At 41.5% G+C, this 18614-nt stretch overlaps 1 protein-coding gene and 1 non-coding gene across 5 annotated transcripts in view; both read left to right on the top strand.

Annotated features, from left to right (window-relative positions):
- rhbdf1b (rhomboid 5 homolog 1b (Drosophila)) overlaps positions 1 to 18614 on the top strand; it is a 41690-nt gene that overhangs the window by 14627 nt on the left and 8449 nt on the right. The window contains exons 2-6 of one of the 4 annotated variants that reach the window (XM_085283952.1): positions 7439 to 7580; positions 10527 to 10660; positions 10974 to 11120; positions 16678 to 16786; positions 18227 to 18433. In XM_085283952.1, the coding sequence (XP_085140078.1) occupies positions 7467 to 7580; positions 10527 to 10660; positions 10974 to 11120; positions 16678 to 16786; positions 18227 to 18433 (711 nt within the window). In that variant the 5' untranslated portion in view covers positions 7439 to 7466. Of the gene's footprint in view, positions 1 to 7438; positions 7581 to 10526; positions 10661 to 10973; positions 11121 to 16677; positions 16907 to 18226; positions 18434 to 18614 lie in introns of all 4 variants that reach the window. The other 3 variants (XM_085283951.1, XM_085283954.1, XM_085283953.1) reach the window with 3 other exon arrangements.
- On the top strand, positions 5822 to 5915 carry trnai-uau (transfer RNA isoleucine (anticodon UAU)). Its single transcript has 2 exons — positions 5822 to 5859; positions 5880 to 5915. It is a non-coding gene; the product is annotated as a tRNA-Ile (tRNA).

Genomic DNA, 18614 nt, shown 5'->3' with positions numbered 1-18614 from the left:
ATCATTGGGATTTGTGGATTTGCTTCCAGCAATGAAACCAAAGCACAGAAATTTAGCCAGACATCATTGATCTTTGAGGGAAAGCGAGCCAAGGGTTTTAAAATGAAGAAAACATTTCTCTCTGAGAACATGAATTGTTACAAAAAGTAGAAGACAGTGCCTGGAGTCACTGATACAGAGACGCATTGACGTCTTGTGTCGTGGAAATCTAGCTAAGCTAAGCCTGCTTACTTCCCAGAACTCTAGAAGCCTTTTTTGCTCTTCTCTGACTTCTTGCTGAATGAAATTCTGTACAATCACAGATAAAATGCCAGGGGTGCTAAATGTGCTACCGGAGAGAAAATAGAAAAGAAGCTCAGATGGATCCTGCCAATGGAAACAATGGAAAGTAACACTAAAACCAACCCAGTGCCCAGAGATTATACTGGACAGCAGGAAACAGTTGATGCCTGGGTGTTTTAATTGACTGTTTTTTGCCTGGCTGGCAGGAGCAGCAGCAGCTGGGCTGGCAGGTACGCTAGTTTACCAAGTGTCACATTGTCACAGAGTTTTTAAAGCTAAATATTCTAAAGATGCATGGATTAAGTTAACTGTGTTACTCGGTCTTTGCATGAAAGAAGTTGATGTAATACAGCACTCTGATTTAAATATTCAATATACAGAATTTTTTTTAGCCATCCTACCAAAGCACCCAAACAATTTTTGTGCAGTACACTGAATATTAAAAAGCAGAGTAAATGAAAGTCTTGCTCCCTCAAAGAGGAGCCAAAAAGAAAGAAAAAGAACAAAGAAGGCAAGAGATTTAGAGAATAAAAGGGAGACAGTGCAGAGAGCAGATTGTGGCCTGCTTAACATGATGAGCCACTGAATATCAAAGCTTACTGACATGCAGTCACGGTAGCTTTACATGGTACAGTTACTGGTTGCAGCCTCAAACACCAGAATGGTAAATGAACTGGTTCTTATATAGCGCTTTTCTACTCTTCTGAGCACTCAAAGCACTTTACACAACTTGTGCATTCACCCGATGCTTTCTAGCTAAATAACACGCATTCACACTCCGATTGATGCATTAGAGACTAATCTGGGGTTAGTATCTCGCCCAATGATGTTTGGCATGCAGACTAGGGGAAGCCAGGAGTTGAACCACCAACCTTCCGATCAGTAGATGACCTGCTCTGCCGCCTGAGGTACAGCCACCCCAAAGGCAAAGGATCAGGGAGCAGTGTCAGGACAAGTCCTGCTTCGGTGCCAAAGAGATGCCTTTGTTTTATTCTGTCTCGACACGTCAGCAAATGTCACTCCATGTAAAGCAGATCCAATTACGCTACCATTCTGCTGCAGTCCCCTGAAAGCACAGCAGGCTGTGCACAGAAGTTCATATTTCCTTTGAGGTAACACTTTGACATGACAACATTGGAGTTTTGATGGCAAATTGAAGCCAAAATAAGAACTTAAAAGCCTTTAAACGTTCTTTTTTGCTATCATAAAAAGTATGCTACTTCATCCAGAGCAAGTAGTCAGTCTTAATGCTTTCAAAAGGAGAGGATAATTTTCAGAACTGAAATATGAAGGCTCTTTACTGGCAAGTTGGATTATGTGATGACACTATCTTTTGCTTTTTTGCTCAATTTGACTCACCGATATCAGTGACACCACATCCTGCTCACGACACTATCACAGCATCACCTCCATCGAATCGTGGGCAGTACAAGCTTCTGTGGCTGAACAGCAGGGCGATGTCATGTGGCATACAGCACGGGGATTACATAACCTAATCTGCCTGTCATGAAAAATCCAACTAGAGGAAAAAAAGAGGAGAGAGATCAAGATTATGGAATAACAAATGGCGAATGTTACAAAACCAGATAAAAAATGGGGATATTGATTTTGGACCGCTTTGCACCTTCTAGCAGAGACCTACAAAGACCTGATGCGGGGGGGCTGAGGCGAGCGCTGTGTAGTACATGCATGTGAGTGAATTTTGACCTTACTTGAAAAGTGCATATCAGAGTGCCTGAGTTCATGTTGCCGTGCACACACAATATCACCACTACAAAATAAGCAAAGGATGTGGTGAAGCAAAGGATTTTAGTGAAGCCTTCTATTTGCAGGGGTGTGTTTATAAAAGAACGCGCAGACTCCTTCATGTGACCGCAGAGGCACCAAAACACTGACACAGGCAGCTGAGAGGCGAAAAGAACAGAATCCAACTTTTGTTTGATATTTTACTTTGTGACCAAAAATTGCGTTGGCCCAGTGCATGAATGCACTCTACATCTACATGTGCATTCTCAACTTACAAAGAAGAATTCTAAAATACTTTATTAGATAATCTGAGTTCAAAGCCACATTGTAATTACATCTGTTTGATCACCTTGAAAATTGGCAGTAGCACGCTAGTGTTTACTGTATACTGTACTGTCCCAGAGTTTCTTGTAATTTTTAAAAAGTGGTCCTGAGCAACTGTTCTGCAGGCTTTCTAAAGGCCTTTCAGTCTTTCATCAGCACTTATTTTCAGTCCAGTCCTTGTACCGGACCTTTTCAGAGGAATGTTTTGTTTGTAAAACCACTTAACACTGACCTACGAATCATTCAATCATGAAAAAGAACCCAACTCAAAGGAGGAGAGAGTGTTGTGTCTACACATAACAGACAACATAGCAAAGAACCCATTTTAAACTGAATCACTTTGCTAGCAGCCAGTTGAAAAAACACACGTTTTCTTTCGTTGAATCTATAAAAAATGTTTGACAGACGTAAAACAGTATTTTTGCACCAATAAACCGTACATTTTTACAAAAAGCCTAAAACTTGGTCTAATCTGAGCATGCTGTTCAGTGTTTCCTTGAAAAGTTTGAAAAGAAGAAGTGGCAGGCCTAAATGCTATTTACAGCAGATGAACAGTACATGAAAGTCATGACTTACAGAAATAGGAAATAATCCAACAAAGACCTGACACAGGACCTTAGAGATGCATCTGGCCTTTTGGTTCATCAGTCTGTCTCAGTGAAGAGTGGCTGTCAAGAAGCCATTATTCTTAAGGAAAGGAAACAGGGAGAAAAGACAGAGATGTGCCAAATTACACAAGAACTGGATTTAAAATCAGTTGCCTTAGGTCAGGGGTGTCAAACTGAAATACACAGTGGGCCAAAATTCAAAACTGGATCAAAGTCGCGGGCTAACATTAATATTCATTGAAAAAAATCTTCCTCCAAATATAAGAATGAATCTTTTCTTATGGACTCAAACAAGTTTTGCTGAAAAACTGAGTATGGAACAAGCAAAGCTTAATACTAAGCAATATATATAACTTATATAAACGTATATATATAACTTAATATTGCACACATGCAAAATCGAAATTCCAATTAAATAACACATCAGTGGAATTCATTTCTTAAATAAAAATTGTATTTGCAGCCAAATCACCAACAGAGCATTCTGGGAATTGTAGTATTAGCAGTACATGAACTGTATAATACCAGCAGGCCAGCTCTAATAGTAATTTTGTATGGCTTCGCGGGCCAGATGTAATTAGGCTACGGGCCAAATTTGGCCCGCAGGCCAGAGTTTGACACCTATGCCTTAGGTCTTTTTTAGGTCTAAATTTTTTGCTTCGGATTCTCATCTAGGTCAGGAAAGAGGTCAAATAACAGCCATCTGTAAAACACAGTGGAGGCTCTTTCATGGGTTGAGGCTGCATTTCAGACAGCAGTGTTGAAGATCTTCTCAAAATAGATGGAATTACTGATCCAGAAAGATTGAAGTATTGTTGTATGTTTAGCCAGTATGACAATGATCCCAAACACGCTGCCAATACAGTAAAAATTTCCATTTCTGGATAGAAAACCACACAATGGATTTTTGTTAGTGTTTTAGCATGTTAGTAGGTATTTATAACAGGGTCTTTAAAGTGTAAATTCCAGTCACATTAATTTTGGGCCTTAAAGTGTCTGAAAACCTCCACATTCTGAAGTTTTTTTTTATACATTTGTTAATTATCTTTTTTTGGAAGGGGCGGGGTATTATTGACCATGCAGTAACAAAACTATAAATTAAAACCAACATGTTGCCAGTAGCCACTAATGGAAACTACAGCGTGTATAAAACACCCAGCTTGTGTTTTGTTTTGCAGTGTGAGGTGTCTGCTAATGCGACATACCCACTCATAAGTGAACATGTTAGGTGTTAAAGCTGTACAGTTGCGCAGGAAGTCAGAAAAACATCGGTTGCCATAACACACCAACAGCAGTACCGAAAATCCCACTCCAGTGAAACCCACTCTGCATTAGCAGCATCACTCCTGTAACTCCAGACAGTGCTTGGAGCTACGCTGACATTAAAGTGGTGGTGCTCTGGACTAATTCTGGCTCTGTGATTCTCATTCGTATCCCTCATCCTTTTCTTCTGCCAATATGGATGTGAAATAAGTCTTAAAAAGCATTTATAATCATCTTAAACAGGTCATTAAGAAATCTTGCTGGACTAAAGACAAAGCGCAAAGAGCAAGCTGATGAGGGTGTGATTAGTTTTGCAGACTTTAAATGCAAAACAAAGTATTGGATAAGGTGAAAATTAAGCCTAACGATTTACCTCGAGAGAGAAACATCTGTGCAAAATTTCATGGCAGTCTAGACAGCTCATGCAAAACCACAAATATAAACCTCATGGTGGCGGCTGAGCAATCGGGGGGATCGTCAAAGTCAGTAGACTTATCCCCTGGGAACCATGAATGTCTGCACAAAATATTTGGCAGTCTAATGCAATATTGAGATACATTATTTGATAAGGGATGACGCTGCCGCTCCTTCAGTCTTATGTTCTGCTGTCACTAACGGTTTGTGTTGATATTTAACATGAATATTTATAGTGTAGGCTGAGTATTAGAGAACAATACAGTTAAGGTTGAAGCAATCTAACAGAAGGTACGATTATTCTGTCAGGACTGACGTTTTTACCACCTAGACAAATGATTGTGGTGAACCCTTCCACTTTTCACTTAAATCTGTCACAACCCCTCCAAAATAAACTGTGCTTAGCAGAAATGAGTTTGTTTTAGCCAAACCAAACCTCCCAGACTCCACCAACCTGAATAGCTCCAGCATATAATACAGCTAAACATACTGTCTACAACAAAGAACATGCACAACTCACGCTCCTTGTTGTGTCACTACTCCTACTACCATCTGCAGCTGAGTAATCACGCTTTATTTGTGCAAACGCCCACCCTATACTGACAACATCGAGTTCACACCTGCTCTGTAGGCACTGCCATGTAAAGATCACTATCAAAATAGACATGGCCTTTTCGCCTGAGAGCAGATACACAAGAAAATCGGATTTTACTGAAAAATACACTCTCGAAATGACAAGCCAAGTTATCCAAAAAAGAGATTCCTTCGCGTTTTTGCTGCAACTCTATAGGTTTGTGTGCAGGAGTTCTTGGGCTTTGGAAGTACATGCCATCCTGTCTGGATTCGTTTGCATCAAGAAGTACTCCTGCTGCCGCCTTTGATTTTCTGGCCAGAAGTCTGAATATCAGCTCCGGGATCACCTATGATGGAAGAGATTATTGTTGACTTTATGGCAAAAGAGGAGAGCCTGTAATTTCACTCACTGCCACGAATCACAGAACAATTCGCAGCAGAAACCTCGGCGGTGGTCGCTCATTACTTCTCACTAGAGCCCCATGCAGATGTCCTATTATGCAGTAATAGTCCCCTTCACTCATGCATAAGGACTTCCACTTGGCACAGGCTGTAACTGTGATCTGAGAAAGACTTCTCAAAATGAGCTGAAATGCAGACATCCTGCAGGGGCTCCAGTGGCGCAATCGGTCAGCGCGCGGTACTTATAAGACAGTAACCTGCAGAGCGATGCCGAGGTTGTGAGTTCGAGCCTCACCTGGAGCAGTGAAGTTTTAGGCTCTTCGGTTTATGAGATTTAAGCCAGACCGTGTGTGTGCGTGCGTGGGAGGGTAGAGTAGTGCTAAGTTGATGACAACTCTAACCCCACAAACACACTGCTGGCTTTTGATAGCTACACAATACTTTGTCTGATATTCTTTAAGCAATGAGCACAAAGTAGTTTAAAAATTACTCTAAAGACGGTGCTTGACTCTTCAGCACAGCAAGAACTTTTCACAATATATCACATATAGAACATCAATTACACCAACACAGATAATTAATCAGATAATTCACATATGCCAGTAGGTCAGGATCGTTTTTAGAGTAGAGTAACTAAATAAACAGTGAGACAGTAAACAGACAAAATGTGCACACATCATCAAGCAGCAGCAGCTTTGAGAAACAAATGACAGTTTTGGTTCTGCACATTATTAAAAAGTTCCAGAGCAAACATTCACAAACTGAGGAAATGTCTCATGAATTCCCATACAGCTGCTGTGGAAACAGATAAACAGGAAAACCCCTTTTCACTCTCTGAATGCCTTCAAAGTCATAAACCAGTGAGCAACTGAGATCAGTGGAAGCTTCGGCCTTTTATTTTCTTTTTTTTATCTTTCCGTCTGCTGGTGTGGCTCAGCTTGGGTCAAATTTTCTGTCTGATGCTGTCTGTTAACGGGCGGCCTGCAGTGCAACAGCATCCATTTCTCTCCACACAAGTGGCGTGCTTGTGTTTTATCTGAGCACAAGCCTTCCATGTGAGCAGCTTAGTGCCACCTTGTGGTTGTGAAACATAGCTGCACCAACGTGCCTCCAAAACTCCAGGGGAGGAGTAAGTACTGGTAGATCTTAGTTTGCAGATAAATGCTGAGTATCCTGTGGGAATGGAGAAAATATTAACTGGTGTTTGGGAAAAGTTTAAGCTCAGCTGAAATAATGTGTCATGTGTTTGCATTAAGTTATCTAAATGTGCTGCAGTGCTGCTTGTAAGACGGCAAACAGCAGAGTAATGCTAAGTTTGTGAGTTTGAGCCTTACCTGGAGCAAAGGAGCAAACTGAAGCTATCAGTGTTGAGGAGTTAAACTTCAGGACACCGGAGGCGGAACGGTGCAGCTTGCTTGTGGCCAGAATAAGAAAATAGTGGGCCGCTGCTCCTAATAATATCAGCATGTTTATTTCAGTCAGTAATTCAGTTGACACAATCATCTGAAAGAAGATCATATAGTAGATCTGCTCAACTGTGGTTCAGTGTCACTCCACACTGTGATTCAGTTTGTTAGGAAAAGACTTCAAGTTGTTGGCAGACTAGTGGCTCATAATTTGGATTATTCAGGAATTTGCCTCAGTACTGTGTCTGTGCGAGGTCACATCACGTGGATTACAGCTGTTTATTGTTAGCACGCTCTGTCTACTGTCTGCGATTAATCGACCAAGCTGGTCACTTTGGATTTTTTGGCTTGTGACAGTTCGGTAATTTGTCTGAGCACTTTTTCCAAAAACCCATTTCCTTCTCTGTTTGTGTTGCCCAGCTGGCAGGTGTCAGGAGAGGCAGCGAGCATGGATGAGCCGAGCAGCAGGAACAGCAGCCTGCAGAGGAAGAAGCCACCATGGCTGAAACTGGACATCCCAACCATCCAGCTGACACCGGATGACACGCCAGCGCCCAACCAGGTGAAGGCACAGGACTCAAAAGCATGTCTGGAGTAAAAGCAAGATAAGAGGTGTAAAATTCTGACTACAAGCACATGTTATACTGGAAAAAAATCAATGTTTTTGAGCGCTTTCAACAACATCTGGCGGTCTTTCACCTGGTGGCAACCAGTGTTGGTCAAGTTACTTGAAAAAAGTAATCAGTGACTAATTACTGATTACTTCCCCCCAAAAGTAATCCCGTTACTTTACTGATTACTTATTTTCATAAGTAATTAATTACTTAGTTACTTAGTTACTTTTTAAAAACACGATTTACAACCTGAAGAGGTGATAAAGCGATAGATCTTTCAGCCCAATTCTACTTTTTCTACATAATCCATCATACAAAATGTAATCAAATGGAAAAGTCTCTTTTTTTAAAACTTGTTTTATTAGTTTTAATCTTTTAACTTTATGCATCAAGCAAAAATTAAATTATATGCAACATTCTCTGACTGGAAGAAATTTGTTTAACATTTAAAACTATTTTCTGCACATTCCAGCACATAAAATAAAATATTTTGTGTGTTTACACTCAGTCTTTCAAATACAGTGGGGCAAAAAAGTATTTAGTCAGCCACCGATTGTGCAAGTTCCCCCACTTAAAATGATGACAGAGGTCAGTAATTTGCACCAGAGGTACACTTCAACTGTGAGAGACAGAATGTGAAAAAAAATCCATGAATTCACATGGTAGGATTTGTAAAGAATTTATTCGTAAATTAGGGTGGAAAATAAGTATTTGGTCACCTCAAACAAGGAAAATCTCTGGCTCTCACAGACCTGTAACGTCTTCTGTAAGAAGCTTTTCTGTCCCCCACTCGTTACCTGTATGAATGGCACCTGTTTGAACTCATCATCTGTATAAAAGACACCTGTCCACAGCCTCAAACAGTCAGACTTCAAACTCCGCCATGGCCAAGACCAAAGAGCTTTCGAAGGACACCAGGAAAAGTATTGTAGACCTGCACCAGACTGGGAAGAGTGAATCTACAATAGGCAAGCAGCTTGGTGTGAAAAAATCAACTGTGGGAGCAATCATCAGAAAATGGAAGACATACAAGACCACTGATAATCTCCCTCGATCTGGGGCTCCACGCAAGATCTCATCCCGTGGGGTCAAAATGATCATGAGAACGGTGAGCAAAGATCCCAGAACCACACGGGGGGACCTGGTGAATGACCTGCAGAGAGCTGGGACCAAAGTAACAAAGGTCACCATCAGTAACACACTACAACGGCAGGGAATCAAATCCCGCAGTGCCAGACGTGTTCCGCTGCTGAAGCCAGTGCATGTCCAGGCCCGTCTGAAGTTTGCCAGAGAGCACATGGATGATACAGCAGAGGATTGGGAGAATGTCATGTGGTCAGATGAAACCAAAGTAGAACTTTTTGGTATAAACTCAACTCGTCGTGTTTGGAGGAAGAAGAATACTGAGTTGCATCCCAAGAACACCATACCTACTGTGAAGCATGGGGGTGGAAACATCATGCTATGGGGCTGTTTTTCTGCCAAGGGGACAGGACGACTGATCCGTGTTAAGGACAGAATGAATGGGGCCATGTATCGTGAGATTTTGAGCCAAAACCTCCTTCCATCAGTGAGAACTTTGAAGATGAAACGAGGCTGGGTCTTCCAACATGACAATGATCCAAAACACACCGCCCGGGCAACAAAGGAGTGGCTCTGTAAGAAGCATTTGAAAGTCCTGGAGTGGCCTAGCCAGTCTCCAGACCTCAACCCCATAGAAAATCTGTGGCGGGAGTTGAAAGTCCGTGTTGCTCGGCGACAGCCCCAAAACATCACTGCTCTCGAGAAGATCTGCATGGAGGAATGGGCCAAAATACCAGCTACTGTGTGTGCAAACCTGGTATAGACCTATAGTAAACGTTTGACCTCTGTTATTGCCAACAAAGGTTATGTTACAAAGTATTGAGTTGTATTTTTGTTATTGACCAAATACTTATTTTCCACCCTGATTTACGAATAAATTCTTTACAAATCCTACCATGTGGATTCATGGATTTTTTTTTCACATTCTGTCTCTCACAGTTGAAGTGTACCTCTGGTGCAAATTACTGACCTCTGTCATCATTTTAGGTGGGGGAACTTGCACAATCGGTGGCTGACTAAATACTTTTTTGCCCCACTGTAGATGAAAGTAAAACACAGCAGAAAATAAATAAAGTCAAAGACTAGCGGTCCTGTTGCTCTATTTTCACCTGTAAACCAGGAGTGGGGTAGGTGGAGGTTTACCCTGGTGCAGGTGTGCCGCGGTCAGTTGAAGAATCCGCGAGTTTCTCTGTGAATTTCCCATTACGTCGTTGAGCACTCGGTGCTTGCTTTTAGGGGGTTTTTTTCGCTGTAAAAAGAAGTTTTCTTCCCACGCACAACGGACGCTAATGTTTTTGTCACTTTTTATGGAATCAAACTCAAAGTAAGGTCAGTACTTCCACGCTTTAAACGCTGCACACTCATACTCTCTCCGCACTCGATATATGATCCATTGTTGATCTGCACACAGCTGTTGTCACAAACGTCGCACTTGCTTACGTCACTGTCATGAGACACTCTAGCAAAAAAATCACGGTTTTAGTAACGCAGTAACGCAGCGTGCCTACGGGAAGTAACAGCAATCTAATTACCGTTTTTTTGCAATAGTAATCCCTTACTTTACTTGTTACTTGAAAAAAGTAATCAGATTACAGTAACGCGTTACTTGTAACACGTTACTGCCCATCTCTGGTGGCAACTCAGTAAATTCCATCAAATGAAGAAGACCGTAGCACTGAAAACTCTAACCCTAGCGGATTGCTTCTTCTGTGTGGAATTAGCTTGTTCCTTGACATGCAGTCACTCATTCCCAGTGGTACAGAGCATGATTGTATCATTTGTGTGTGTGTTTATGTGTGTTTACGTTACAGCCAGTGAGGCGCCTGCGCAGCGTCAGCATGCCAGGGGAAAACCCTCAGACCTGCATTGCTGCCTTGGAAACCTCCAACAACTACCTCAGACCTCCTGCGGAGAGATTGCCCTCCATCACTCAGTCCATTAAAAGGTTAGACACACACACACACACACACACACACACACACACACACACACACACACACACACACACAGGGGTATAAAGAGAACTCCTCTGTCCTCTCTTCCTATTTTCTCCAGCTGCTAATTTCCTCTTTCTGCTTCTGCAAGCAAAATCCATAATTCTAATAATTCCTCAACTAAACTATTAGATGCTTTTGCTTCCTTTCAATTAATCCTGCTCTCTTTTTTCTCTTTCCCCCCCTTTTACTTTGGCCTTGCTTTTTTCTTTTTTCTTTCCCTCTTTGTCTCCCTTCAAACCTCTTACTCCGATGTGAACGTAGTGAGAAAAGGGTGCACTTTGAACGCATCAACACCGTTCCCCCAAAGGGCCAGAGGAGCCCCAGGAGGGTGTCAACCATCCGAAGGCGGTCCTGTATCCCCAAGATACTGACCCGGCGGCGTTCATCTATACCAAAACAAATCATCAGGTACATGAGAGGTGAAGTAGGGGGCCAGGATAACAGGGAGTAGAAGCTGTTAGTTGATTTTTTTTGACTAGTGGTAGATTATTGGGTTTCAGCAAGCTCCAGGGATGCCAGCATGGACTTAGTTAGTTGAAACATCTTGTCATGTGAGTCTTGACTCAGACTTTCAGGTGAAAAGCTACTGCTTAACCCGTTGCAACACAAATTCTATCCTTTAAACTACTCACCTGATCTAAAACAGGACCTGAAAATGGGCTTTCAGCACAGGTTCGATTTCCTAAATCCCAAAGACAAAGCCCAAAAGGAAGTAAAGGACTCCAGTTCTCTGTCACTCCACTTGATTTGCAGTATGCTGAAAGGTTAATATGGGTTTATTTTTTTTGTCCAGTGATGCTAAAAACATGTTTGTTGCTTAATGTCTAATCCAGCCTTAACATTGAGTAAAACAGCTAAACTGAGACTGAAAGCTGGTGGACTAACATACAGACATCAAATAACTACTGAGTCTTCAAAACAGATGCTATTTGCTTGTAAGATCACACCTTTAACTCCAAAGGTGACATATCTGTGTTGTGTTTGTGCTTTATCTTTAAAACATGTTGAAATTCTCAGTAAAAATGGAGCTGATTTGTGAAGCATTTACACGCTATATTGAAAATAATAGAAATAAATTAAAAAATGATTTTCTTTTGAAATGTTCGTGTAAGATTTGATACATTTTATGATGATGACATGTTTATCACCCAGAACGCTTCATGTCATATTTATATTTACATTATATTATGGCAGTCATCATTTATGAATGCAAAAATGCTATTTTATGTCTGTCAAAACTGTTTTACTTTTGGCATTTTTCTTTGATTCAGCCAAAGAAATTGGAACAAATTATGTGTTCCTGACTTAGAAGGCTGTTAGTAAGTGTCCAAAGATACAGTTTACAATGGGTTACTGCTAAGTTGTCTGTTACATGTAGAAACAACACTGGTCCATCCTTTGAGGTACGTGCCTGTTTTATGCTTGAATGATTCATAGGTCAGTGTTAAGTGGCTTTACAAACAAAAATATTATTCATCTGAAAATGGTCAGATACAAGGATGGGACTGAAAGAAGCTAATGAAAGAGCCTGAGAAAGCCCAGAGAAGAACACTTTAAAAAGTGATAGGAAAAGTCAGTCTCCTTGGAAGCAAAACATAAAGAAATGAGGGGTGACTCATGAGTTTTGCTCAGTACTGTATGACAGTACTAAACTGGCCTGCCTGCAGTAACTGATACATTATTAAATATGACAGCGTTGAGCGGCTGAAACTGCGTGTCAAGCAATAACTGTGCAAACGTGTTTTTCAAAACTAACTTTGGTTCACACTTGATGCAACACAAAGAAAAACACATTACTGTCCCAACGTCTTTTCCAAAAAACATTAAGATGTACAAGTTTCAGCATTTAATGTGTTGTCTTTGTTATGTTTTCAGTTGACATGGTGGTTTAAAAGATTTTCAAACTCATTGGTCACATTTTCTTCATGCCACAGCTGCGAGGGTTTGTTGGTGTCAGTCCAGGTCATACACAGGACCACATGGTTTGTAGGAGACAACATAACACAAACGCTCATTCTGGCTATCTTATGTGCGTCATACCACTTCAAAGCGGCTGCTTAAACAGAATTAAATTAATGTAAACGTTTGAAGACGGAGCCGCAACTCAAACCTACAGATACTCTTCAAAAGAGAGTGTCCTAATGTTCTAATTTCATCTTGCAGAAATGTATTAGCTTTTTATTTGCATTTGTGGAAGAAGCACAGGACGCGTTTGATGTTCGTGAGAGAATTAATGCGATTGTATGTGACTCGTGGAGGTTAGCTGAGGTCCCTCCTCCGCAAGAGTTCACGAATCCATGCTAAATCTTTACTATTCAAACAAAGCACGTCTCTGAGTGTGATTTGTTGTGTGCACGCGGGGTATCTTGGAGGACACCCTGATGTTTGTTTATCTGGAGGACAAGCGGAGCGCTCTTTATGGGTCATTATTCATGTTAAGGAGGCCACAAAATTAAACGGTAGATAACTTTGCCATTCACCGCAAGTTCACACGCTCAGTTTGACTTCTTAAAGAAGTTCACGCGAGTTTCCGAACTGCAGAGCACGTTGGGGTTTTAGCTTGGAGCGATGAGAAAATAAACCTCTCCGGTAGTGTGTGTATATACAGTATGTGTGTATGTGTCATGTCCAGGCATGTCCAAGGTGCACTCCCTTCATCGTTTCTCCCTCCTAATGCCCATGATGATCTTTCTTCTCTCCCTCCTTCTAACGTTCCATTTCCTGTGGTATGTTAGAGGGAGAACTGGTGTTTACATTCACTCCTGCAAAACAAGGCAGAGACACAGGCCGGCAGAGGGAGAGGGGACTCACTGATAGAGATCGTTGGGGGCTGTTGATGTGGGGAAAATGTTCAGTTTGACGAGGACCAGCATCGCTGTCTTTTTTGCCCAGTAGGTCACATCCTTTCATGTGAGCTCTTAAGGAGGGACGTCTCCAGACAAATTAACGCTCTTTGTCGGGTATGGAAATTTAGGCTGTGTGTGCTGGTGACACAAGTTCAGAAAACAAAGATCCACCCACTCATTGTGTGTTATATAGTCCAGCTGGATGAAATTGGAAGCTCTCTGTGGATTTCTTTTCACGTCATGATGTGGACATCAGCCTCCCGTCTGACTGAGGAGTTTAGCACTGGATTCTCTCAAACTTTGATTAACCAGGAGAGCACAGTAGAAGAAAGGGATGTTCAGCAGACTCCAGACATGTGCTGATCCTCCGCTCTTTGCTTAGCGGTGACGTAGAGCTGGCCTGGATATCAGGAAATCCCCTTATGGAACATTGTATGTGGGATTTGTGAAGGATCAGTTTGTATTTGGCAGATTGAGGTTTATTAGGAGTCAGGGGCTAAGCGGGGACAGTACTGGCGATGGAGATCACTCAGCTCCAGAGTCCCCAGCCCAATCAGGAATGAGCCATACCCTAAAGCCCTCTTGGAGATCTCAGGACAGGTGAGTGCGCTGAGGCAAACTGGAGCAGAGCAAAACATCTGGCTCAGCATGAGATGCTTTGGAAAGTCAGTGAAAATTCTCAACAAAGCACTTGTTCTGTCTTTGAGGGGGATTAAGATTTTCTCAAAATTAACTACAGGATTTAGAGTCACTAGCAGCTCACATTTTAAATTGCTTTCAGTCTTATATGTTGAGTTTTACGGAAGGGTTTGTGATTGCCAGCATGTACATCTCATCTGTTTTATGCCATCTCTTTAAACATAGGAAGTTTTGAAGCTTTGAAGAGAATAGTTCTGAAAAAGTGGCTTATTTGCTTTGCTTTAGGAAGTTCAGTAAGAAGACTGATAAAAGCTGTCATATATGTGGGATAAATATAAATTAAACTGTAGCCAGGAGATGATTAACTGTGATCTAATCAAAGTGTATAATAATTGGTTACTAGCGTAACCCACTGCCACTGAAACAGCTCTGTTCAGTGGTAGCATATCATTTTTGTTATTTAGCTGTCTATGGAAGTTAAACAAAAACGATTAAACTTGTTAACTTGTGACATTTAAAGGTGCCATTATTAGGCTCATTGAGTTGAAGGACCAACAAGTTTATACAACTGCGAGACACGGATCCGTCTCTATGTCCGTCCATCCACAGTTCACAAGAATCTCTACAGGATTTTTGCACAGAATGATCAACTAATCCAAATTATGAACCAAGGTCAATGTTAAGTTCATACTTTTATGAGTTTTATGAGTAATTTTCTATATTTTTGTCTCTTTAATGGCCAAATGAGACACTACGTCATTGACATGCTGGCCTTTTAAAAAATGGTGTAGACAACCAGCTTTCAATGGATGGACAAATAAATCCCTGATGACCTTTCAGCATATTGTGGTCCACAAGTATTAGAGGGAACTAGAGTGCTGCACACGTTTTTCAGGCTTTAGAAAATGTAACTCATGAGAGAGACTCTGGACTTCTCAGACTAGGGCAGATGAACCATTTACCTACCTCACAGCACAATGTTGTACTTTGTAGTTATGTATTAAAAAACTCATTCATATTGTTTCTAGAAAACATAAAAGTTGAAAAGTAAATATTAAATTATAGGAAAAATGTAAACCAACATAAAGTCGTACATAAGAAAACAACTTGAATGAGTTTGCCGTGAATTACAATGCGTTCTTAAAATAATGTCTATTTTGACTTTAATAGTAATTTTATCAGTGGTCACACTTGCTGCCTCCACATGTGGCTATGAATGAATGAGACTGGGCATGTGCAAACTGAACCAGCAGTAGTCTAATTGTTTTATAGCTACCTGGATTTTTTGTGTAGTGTTTGTTTGGATTGTGCAAAGCTTTACCCTTCTGCCTTTTCTTCTCCCTGATGCCCAAAATGCCGTGTGAGCCCATAATTACGTCGACTGTTGTTTCATGTGTACCAGCCTTACCTGGAGGATGTGGAGACTAATGCACGCGTGTTAAAATTGCTTTAATCTTCTGCGATGTGTGGTTGTTTCGTGCTGTCGTCAAGCAGTCTGAATGTTTTGTTCGCGTTTTGTGTGGGTGACTAAGAAAAAGAAAAGAAAGAAAAAGACGTGCTCGCTTGCTCGTGCGTGTGCCCAAAAAGAAAAAGAACTGCTTTTCTAAACAAACAACTGTCACCGAGCCTGAAATGAGCCCATTTCTGAAATTTGGCCTTGTTGTTCCACCAGGATTTAATATTGTTTATGAGGTTTGTGTGATTGCTAGCTGCATTTAAGGAAACAAACATTTTGTAACTGTGCAAAAGTTTTTGAGAAGTCTGGATCTCCTGTCCTCCTTATTTCTCTCTCTCTAATCCCGCTGTTTACGTCTCCGTTCTTGCTCAAGGCATCCAGTCTAAATCCTACCGTTGTTTTGTTTTTGTTCCAAACCTGTTTCCTCTTTTTAAGAGATCCCTCTCTGGAGGGACAGTAATCAGGGCTGCGCCACCCCCACCCTGTCCTTGTGCAGCCTTAAAAGGCTTCCCCAGCTGGCGTTTTTCTTGATGATGAGGGCTGAGTGTTTATTACTAAACGTTCTGCTCTCTAAACAGCCTCCCCCTCCTCCCACTGATCGGTTGTGCGGACACAGTTCTTGGAAAAAGGGGGACCTGAATGCACATTTATCGAACTGAAATGTAATAAACAAAGACCCATATTGTGTCATCTACTCTGGGAATATGAGGCAACATCTGCTTCTTTTCTGCCAGCAGAGGGCTGTAAATTATATAAGGAAACAAGACAGTGTATTTCATCCAGGCTCTCAAAGCTGGGTTCAAACTTGCACACATTAGACAGAGATAAAAGTACAAGAAGAGCATCTTAGATGTTATAATATAAAAGTGTTGTTTTCTTGACTTTTTAAAATCATGGCCCGTATTTCATCCTGATTCATTATTAAGTTCTTGTGCTAAGATGAACCTGATTCATTTCTGACACACTACCACTACATCAAAAAAAGTATATGCTTTCACTAAGCAGAGTGTGTCCTCTCCCCCAGGGGTACGGCTGACTGGTTTGGGGTGAGTAAAGACAGCGACAGCACCCAGCGATGGAGGAGGAAGAGCCTGCAGCACTGCAGTCATCTGTACGGGGGTCTGAAGACGCAGGTGATGAGGGAGATGGAGCTTCACAGCCAAGACAATCTCTCCCTTGCCAGCACTGAGACCCCTCCTCCCCTCTACCTCCCACCCCTCCACCCCAGTCATCACCACTATGGCATGCAGAGGGTAGGCCTGCGCCAATGTGGGGGGGGCGCATGTTAGAGGGATGGAGACGTAGATGGGCACCTTTTCTTTCGTCACATTTCTCCCCCACCTCTCTCCTCCTGTTCTTCATGTCACATCTTGAAAATCGGGGTCGCTTTAGCGCCTTGCTTTGTTCGCTTTCGTAGGGTTCAATTGATGGGGTCTTAACAGAGAAAGAACTTTTTATTGACGATTTGTTTGACTAACCGCAAAAACAACAAGCCACTGAAAGTCACAATAATGAGTGCAGCACTGATATTAATTATACAGTTACAGATGACGGTTTTTCCAAGTAGCATTTTTAAACACATTAGACGTCTTTAGAAAGCATCAATTATTTCTGTTGTTACACAAAAATATAATTATTTCAGAAAAAAATAAAAATTACCAGGGTTAATATCATCAGTCCCAAGTTAAAACTGCAAAACTTTGAGCCGTCACTTTAGAAAGCATCAGCCCAAAAGTCAAAGAAGTCATTTTAGAGCTGAGAAAAAGAATTATTGAGAGAATGAGGTGGATATAGAAAGTTATCACAGCATTTCAAAGTTATAAGAACTGAAAAATCATCAAGAAATGTCTTCCTTCTCTCACCCCAACTGGTCCCGGCAGATGGCCCCGCCCCTCCCTGAGCCTGGTTCTGTCTGAGGTTTCTTCCTGTTAAAAGGGAGTTTTTCCTTCCCACTGTCGCCAAAGTGCTTGCTCATAAGGAGTCATATGATTGTTGGGTTTTTCTCTGTATCTATTATTGTACGATCTACTGTACAATATAAAGCACATTGAGGCGACTGTTGTTGTGATTTGGCTATATAAAGAAAATTGAATTGAATTGAATGAATTGAGTCACACAGTACACAGTAATACTAATGTAAGCATTCAAAATAAATCTAGGATGCTGGAAAAGCTGTGTTGAAATTCCTTGCTCTGTTAAATGCTTAAAAATTAAATTTTCATGGCGGGGGAGGGGAGGGGCTAATAATTCTGTACTCCTTTCATTGTGAATTCTGTGTAGCTAATAGCATGTCAGCGTAGCCCGCTAAGTGCTAGTAGCCTAAAAAGCCCTTGGTTTAGCAAATTTATCTGAAACTTTGCCCTTAATTTTAGTATAAAAGATCATATCAGACGTAAAACATAAAGCACATGTGAAGTAAAATCTACTTACCCCCTTTTACATCAATTTAACCCTAATATCGATGTGTATGTGCATCCCTGTTGCCTATTCTGTTCTGTCGTGTCAATCGAGCTTAAAAGAAAAAGGTTGTGGTGAACCGACACACTTGTGCGACGCGTTGTGTTTGTGTGCAGATCGTAGACCCCCTGGCTCGGGGTCGTGCCTTCCGCAATGTGGAAGAAGTAGATGGCTTGAGCGCCCTGCAAACTCCCATGACGCCCGGCACAGCTTCCCTCTGCTCATTTTCCAGCTCACGCTCTGCCCTCAATCGTCTCCCACGACGACGCAAGCGAGAATCTGTCGCCGTCATGAGTCTCAAGGCGGCGGCGGCGCTAATGAAGGTGTATATTTGTTGTTTATTCCAGAATTCCTACCTAAGACGGTCTTGCTGTCTTTGAATTCTTCTACACTGCTGCCTGTCAAGATAGTCATGCATGTTCCTCCTTCCTGGTATTAAAAGCTCATGCAACAGATTCTAGTAAGATAGCCCATAAAAGGACTTTGATTTACATTAAGTTATTT

Source organism: Mchenga conophoros, linkage group LG8, assembly GCF_057382185.1.
Source record: "Mchenga conophoros isolate Kocher_MC1m ecotype Shallow Benthic linkage group LG8, M_conophoros_male_GT1.1, whole genome shotgun sequence".
NCBI classification, from domain to species: Eukaryota; Metazoa; Chordata; class Actinopteri; order Cichliformes; family Cichlidae; genus Mchenga; species Mchenga conophoros.
This window is presented reverse-complemented; position numbering and strand designations above follow the sequence as displayed.